This window comes from Chrysochloris asiatica, unplaced genomic scaffold, assembly GCF_000296735.1.
Source record: "Chrysochloris asiatica unplaced genomic scaffold, ChrAsi1.0 scaffold00018, whole genome shotgun sequence".
NCBI lineage: Eukaryota > Metazoa > Chordata > Mammalia > Afrosoricida > Chrysochloridae > Chrysochloris > Chrysochloris asiatica.
This window is the reverse complement of record NW_006408536.1, coordinates 20934155-20941881: the sequence shown is the minus strand read 5'-3', so window position 1 is coordinate 20941881 and position 7727 is coordinate 20934155. Positions and strand designations below refer to the sequence as shown.

The 7727-nt window shown below is 43.1% G+C and overlaps 1 protein-coding gene across 1 annotated transcript in view; it reads left to right on the top strand.

Moving 5' to 3' along the window:
- BMX (BMX non-receptor tyrosine kinase) overlaps positions 1–7727 on the top strand; it is a 70665-nt gene that overhangs the window by 5456 nt on the left and 57482 nt on the right. The window contains exon 3 of the mRNA XM_006835611.1: positions 2234–2315. Coding sequence (XP_006835674.1) covers positions 2234–2315 — 82 coding nt within the window. The remainder of the gene's footprint in view (positions 1–2233; positions 2316–7727) is intronic.

Below are 7727 nucleotides of genomic sequence, written 5' to 3'. Positions count from 1 at the left end.
CTGGTGAGTTTGAATTGTCAACTTTGTGGTTAGTAGTCCAGTGCTTATCCTATAATACCACTTGGGCTCCACCGGTGGCCTAAAGTATGATAAAGTGAAATATAATTGTCCAGTTGATGAACAAACAGTACTTGTCATTTAAAAATAACATAGGACCCAATTAGGAGAAACCAGGGGAGGAAGTTCATAATGAAAGATGATTCAAACCCACATCCCAGAGGCATAGTCACCCCACTGCTGTCGAGTCCTACACGTGGAATAGAACTGTTAAGTAGGGTTTCTGAGTCTATAAATCTTTATGGGAGCAGACTGACTTGTCTTTCTCCCAGAAGTTCGAACCACCAACCTATCACTTACTAACAGAACTCAGTCTAGAGCTTACCCCACTATGTGACAGTATGTTGTTGTTTTTGTTAAGTGCTGTTGAGTCACTTCCAAATCATAGTGACCCTATATAGGATTTCTGAGGAGCAGCTGGGTTTGAACTGCTGACATTGTGGTTTGAAGTCCATTGCCGATCCTACAGCATCACACCAGGCACTCAAAAGAACATAGGCATAATAATCAATGGAATGAAACAAGCTATATGAATGGTTGAATGTGAAGCTGATGATGTGCCCTGTAAACTTTCACTCAATCCAAAATAAAAACATTTAATAAAAAAAACAAAGATACTCAATAACTGTTTTTGCATCCAATTTAAAGTTAAAAAATAAAAACTGGTTGTCATGGCTTTGAAAAAAAAACAAAAAACAAAACAACAACAACAAAAAAGAACATAGGCTTTGGAGCCCCACAGATCTCCCAGCTTCTGTGTTTATATTTATGAACCCTAGACAACATCCTCAACCTTAAACAAATGAAAATTTGTTTCTTCATTTGCAAAATGAATGCAATCGTATTTTTTAATTGAGTTGAACTCAGATATTAAAGTCTCTGGTAAAGGAGCTCTGGTAGTGTAGTGGTTACAAATCGGGCTGCAAACCGCAAGGTCAGCAGTTCGAAACTACCAGCGGTTCCGCGGGAGAAAGATGAGGCGTTCTGCTCCCGTAAAGATTTACAGCCTCGGAAACCCTGTGCAGGGTCGCTATGAGTCAGAACCGACTCCACGGCACTTAACAACAACAGTAAAGAGCCCAGCAACTAGTGTTGTTGTTACGTGCCATCGAGTCAGTTTCAACGCTTGGTGACCCTGTATGGGTTTCCAAGTAGCAGCTGGTGGTTTTGAACTGCTGACCTTCTGGTTAAAAGTCTAATGCTTATCCTACAGTGTCACACTAGGGCCAAGGAGTAGGCATTCTAAAAATGCTATATTTTATTTACAACATGAGTTGACTCAATTAGAGACAGATGAAAGGAAGACATTGTAATCTTCCAACTTTTAAACTAGTGTCTTCAGTACTAGAAAGTGGCTTATTCCAGGGGATTCCCGGAATGGGACTTGACCCAATGCTACTGAAGTACTGTTGTTGTTCAGTGCCGTTGAGTTGGTTCCGACTCATAGCAACCCTGTGTAGGGTTTCCTAGAGTGACTGATGGGTTTGAACTGCTGACCTTGCAGTTAACAGCCCAGTGCTTATCCTACAGAACTATACAATGATTAGACTATAAGGGAATTGGTGGAGATGGCAAACAGAGCAAAGTAGAGGGCATCTTATCCCTGGAGGTATTAGTAAGATCAGAGCAGACAAAAATCCCACTGGACTGTAAAGAGTGCCATGCACTGGGCAGGTAAGTGAATCAGAATACTATAAGACACCTGTAATATTTATCATCTTCTGTCTCCATGTCTAGGATATTCTTGCTGAGATCTCAGTGTTCCTGCTAGCAGATTCATCATTGCTATGATTCTCTAAAAGGAACTCTGGTAGCGTAGTGGTTATGAGTCAGGCTGCTAATCTCAAGGCCAGCCTTTTGAAAGCACCAGTGGTTCCATCGGAGAAAGATGAGGCTTTCTGCTCCTGTAAAGATTTACAGCCTCGGAAACCATGTACAGGGTCGCTGTAAGTCGGACCAATTCCACAGCACATAACCACTAACACCATGATTCTCCAAAGTGTAGGACTATCTCAGATAAGAATAAAATTGAGGGACAGAGGCAAAACACACACACACACACAAAACTTTGGAATTTTCTTTCACCTAATTGCAGAGCTAATACATATCATATAAGAAAACCTAAGGTTTCTTTTGGATAATAGAAAATCTGCAGTTACTATCTTTCCCTTTCCAGATTGTCTATAAAGAAGGGCTTCTCTACATCTATGCATCTAATGAAGAGAGCCGAAGCCAGTGGTTGCAAGCATTACAGAAAGGTAAGGAGAAACAAATGCCATAAAAGGAAGCGGTCACTTGAGTTCTTCTGAGGCTTGGTGGAAGAACAATATAGCAGTAAAAAGATTCCCAGGGAGACAATCTACTGCTGCTTTTCCTACCCACTGGGAGGCAATGTGCTGGCTCATCTTCATTTTGCATTCTCATTGTTACACAGGAGAAACCTGCAGATCGGATTCCCCTTCCTGCTCAGCACAGAGCTGACTATTGTGCCTTCCCAAAGGTGTAGGGGACGCCAGGCCACCTGTCCTCCACCCACTGTACCTTTCTTTACTGGGTCACCGTGGGGCTTTGTCAGGTTCCGTTGTTACTGTTCTTTCAGTATTTACAGAAGCTGTAATGTCTAAAACTTACTGAGCATTTACCATTTGCTAGTACTGAGTTATGCTGTGGCACTACAGGATAATGCACTGGACTGCAAGGTCAGTTTGAACCACAAGGTCAGCAGTTCAAATCTCATCAGCCTCTCCTTGGTAACCCTATACAAGGTTGCTATGAGTTGGAACTGACTCGATGGCACTTAGCAACAACAACAGTGAAACCCTTGTCTTGGGTTAGCTTTTCTACAACTCTGTGGAAATGGATCATATTATTCTTCACTTTTCCGATAAACCCATTGTCATCCAGTTAATTCGGACTCAGGGTGACCCCATGCATTACAGAATAAAACTGAGCTTCATAGGGTTTGCTTGGCTGTCATCTTTAGGGAAACAGATCACCAGGGCTTTCTCTTGCTGCACTGCTGGGTTCGAACTTCCAACTTTCCAATTAATGGTCGAGAGTGAACCATTGGCACTGCCCAGGGGCCGAGGTTTTGTTTGTTGTTGTTGTCTCTGATGAATGACGTTAAATAGGCAAATCTAATGCCATACCACCACTCATCTGTCAGTTTCTCACACTATGGTGGGTTGTGAGTTGCTGTGATGCTGGAAACTATGCCACCAGTATTTTAAATACCAGCAGGGTCACCCATGGAGGGCAGGTTTCAGTGGAGATTCCAGACTAAGACAGACTAGAAATAAGGAGAGGACTACTTCTGAATATTTAGACTTTGAAAATCTTATAAATAGCAGCGGAATATTGTCTGATATAGTGCCGGAAGATGAAAACATTATGAGCAGCACCAGAATACTATCAGATATAGTGACAGAAGATAAGCCCCTCAGACTGGAAGGCACTTAAAATGAGTCCTCCTAACAAGATGGATTGGCACAGTGGCAGCAGTAATGGCCTCAAACATAACAATCATTGTGAGGATGGCCCAGGCCCAGGCAGGGTGTCGTTCTGTTGTACAAACGGTCAACATGAGTCGGAACTGACTTGTTAGCACCTAACAACAACAACAAATGCTGTATACCTAATAACGGAGGTCTCAGGACAATGAGCCTTACTGTGGCATTGTAGAAGCAGCACCTGGACTGGCAACCACAAGTTAGGTGGTTCAAACCCACCAGCTGCACTTGGAAATCCCAAACAAAGTCACTATGACTCAGAACCAAGTCAAAAGCACACTATAACAACAACAATGGGACTCGATTACCCAAATTCAAGTTTTTAACCAGTAGAAATACTAGGCAAAACTGAGGACTGAATGATGCTTTTCTTCAGTGATATTTCAGCTGTCCTGGTATCAACGTTTAGTAGAACCAAGAGAATCGTGGTTAGCAATATGGCACTCTGATATTCCTCATTGCAATATTTTAATCTTGATGTACAGAGGTCCAAAGAGACAAAATAATAACCTTGCAACCCAGCAATATGTCGTTCAACTTCCTTCTGTCGTATGCACTTACACAGGTTTTAGCCCTGATGCCCACATATACTATTTACTGTTGTTGTTGAGTGCTGTCGAGTAGGCTCCGACCAACCCATAGCAACCTTGTATGGGGTTTCCAAGGAGCTTGAATCACCGACCTTGCAGTTCAAACCGACTTTGCAGTCCAGCGCATTAACCCACAGTGCAACACCAGGACTCTGGCATGTACTATATATACATGGGGGGAGAAAACCTCCCAAGAAACCCCAGTGGCAAAAATACGTATGTGGTACTTCTAAGTACCATGGGTTACAAAAAGTTAACACAAATGGTGGAATTTTAGGTATTAAGCTCCTAGATGGGTGAAGAGTCTATTTTATCTCTTTCATTTTGGTTGATTTCTCTTTGCCAATACACATCAAATGACACCAGTTCAGACAACAACCTAGTCCATTGGTATGCACAGAGCTTAATTTCCCCTTTGCTTGAATGGTTCAGCAATCTGTTCTGTTGGATGCTCAAGTGGTCCAGCCAGGAAGATGGCTCCCACTGTGCCGCAGCATCTTATTGAAGTGAGAAGGGCATTCCTCTTATAGTCCGGCAAACCAGCATCCAAGTCCTTCTTTATTGTGTCATCGAATAAAACTGTCTGATCTTTCTGGGTGTCAATTTCCTGACCTATAAAATGGGATGCCACATTTAATCTCTCTAAGAATGGTCATGAGCCACAAATGAGTGACTCAGACATAAAATCGAGTCCCTGGGGTGATCATGGGACTTTTAGAAGGGCTCTAAGATGTTGTTTTTGATTCCCTCTCTTCTGGAGGGAGCTTCCTATGTAGACAGCTACTGTGTGCCGTTTTTGGTCATGCCCTAGGTCTACCATTGTTGGGTTCTTCAGAGACTCTGTAAAATGGGCTGGTTTGGGTGGAGCCTGGACAGCTGACTTTCATGTGTGAACATGTGGAAGGTAAAAAGAGATGAGAGAGAACAAGAATTACATCTCTCAGCCTTTCATAAAGCAAGACCCCATCACTAAGGCTGCTACACGCTCAATAAGGGACTGATACCCGTTAGTAATGCTTTGGGCTGCAAGTAACAAGATACACCAAAAATGCACATTTGTTCTTCTTACATGGAAACAAGTTCAATGGTAAGCGGCCCAGGACTAATGCAGCAGCTCAACGAGGTCTACTGAAGGATGAAGACTCCTCTTAACTTTCTGTTTTCCTAGGAGCCTCTTACAATCTTCTGCTTACGTCTCATTGGCCAAAACTGTGTTTTGTGGTTAAGCCCATGTGCAAGGGCAGCTGGTAGACACTATCTGGCTTTTCTAGCTTCTATGCTGGAGTCCTGGTGTGGTGCTGTGGGATAATGCACTGGATAGCAAGGTCAGTTTGAACTGCAAGGTTGACAGTTCAAGCTCATCGGTCACTCCTCGGAAACCCTATACAGGGTCACTGTGAGTTGAAACCGACTCCATGGCACTTCATAGCAACATGCTGGAAGGAAGCAAGAGAGAAGCATGATGGGATCCGCTGTCAGACTGAACGTAACACAAGAAGGGAAGGGGATAGGTGGGTTGTCAGGTTGACTAGCCAAACCTGCCAAAGGAAAAACAAAGAGATTCTCTTTCTCAAAAACTTCTCTTCTACCCAGTCTCACTCTTATACAATGACTTCCCTTGTCCTGTTTACTATTTGGATCAGGCTTTATAAACTGAGGTGGACATAAGATTGCTTGGATGGTACACTTGGAAAGTTTGGGCTGATCTTCAGTGGAAACTCAAGGACTATCAACTCCCATGGTTCCAAATTCATCTGACCTGATACGGATAGAGTGCACTCTTCCTTCAAAATATTAAAGCTCAGTGGAGCTTGGCAAGGAAGCCATGGGAGAATAGTTGAAAAATTTAGGAGTTGAGGCCCAGGTCTACCCTTAACTAGGTCTGTGAACGTGAACAAGTACACCACCTGTATTAGTTCCCTCTGGCTGCTGTGATGAATAACCACAAATTGGGTAGCTGAAAACATACATTCATTCTCCTGCAGTTCTGGAGGCCAGAAGTATAAAATCAAGATGTCGGCAAGACCACATTCCTCTACAGGCCCTAGAGGACAATCCATTTCTTGGCACTTCCATCTTTGGCTGCTGGCAGTCCTTGGCCTGAGGCTGCATCATTCTAATCTCTGCCTGTATCTTCATGTCACCCTCTCCTTTATGACTGTCTCCCTCTGCCTCTCTTCTAAAGACTCTTGTGATTGGAATCAGGGCTGTCTGGATAACCCTAAATAATTGCCTCATTTCAAAATCCTTAGTTAATTATATCAGCTAGGACCCTTTTTCCAAATAAGGTCACATTCACAGGTACTGGGGAGTAGAACACATTATTGGGAGCTATCATCTGCTCTCCTCTGAGCCCACTTTACCATGCTTTGCAAGAGCCATGGTAACAATATTGCTATTGTATCGATTAAATGAGGTTGTTGTATGGGTTAAATGAGATAGTATTCATGAGGGGAAAAGCTATGTAAACACAAAGTGCTATACATGTATTAGGAGTCCTGGTGTGGCGCTGTGGGTTAATGTGCCAGACTGCAAAAGCCATTTGAACTGCAAAGTCAGCGGTTCAAGTTCACCAGCTGCTCCTCAGAAACCCTATACAGGGTCGCTATGGGTAGGAACCGACTCGACGGCGCTTAACAACAACAACAAATACATGTATTAAGGAGCCGTGGTAGCACTGTAGGATAAACACTGGACTGCTAACCACAAGGTTGGCAGTTCAAAACCACCAGCTGCTCCTCGGAAACTATATAGGGGCACTATGCGTTGGAACTGACTCAATGGCTCTTAACAACAACAATTATAATGCATGTATTAGGGAGCACGGTGGCTCCATATGGTAAGTACTGGACTGTGAACCACAAGATCCACAGTTCGAGCCTGCCAGCCACTCCACAGGAAAAAGATGAGGCTTTCTGTTCCCTGGAAGATTTAAAGCCTCAGAAACCCTATACAGGGTCGCTATGAGTTGGAACCAACTCGATGGCACTTATAACAATAACAACAATGCATGCATTAATATCTGAGCTCCTCTTAGTGCCATTATTGTATGTTGAAATGCTGCCACGTGGCCTTTTGGACTTGGTTGGACTTGGTTGGAGGAAGAATTAGTTACCTAGGAAACAAAATCCATATAATGGGAAGGAATAGGAATTCTGACACATGGAGACCAGGAACTTAGAAGGAAAGCAGGAAATGTGCCCTATGATGAATTACCATGACCATTTGGAACCAAGATCAGAAACTTACATTATGTAATGTTAACTGCAGTTGCTTTCTGTCATCTCTGGAATAACTTTCCTAGCATTTAACCATACACACTGCCTTCAAGTCAATTCCAACTCAGAGCAACCCGATAGGACAGAGTAGAGCTGCTCACTAGGGTTTACAGGACCAAACAGCCTCATCTTTCTCCTGTGGAGTGACTGGTGGATTCAAACCTTCAATCTTGTGTTTAGTGGTCTAACATTTAACATACTGCACCACTAGGACTCCTTCAATTAGTTTTTAGCAAAGAGAACTTTTTGCTTGCTTGTTTTTAATGCCAGCATTTTTAGTAAGCTGAGCTGAG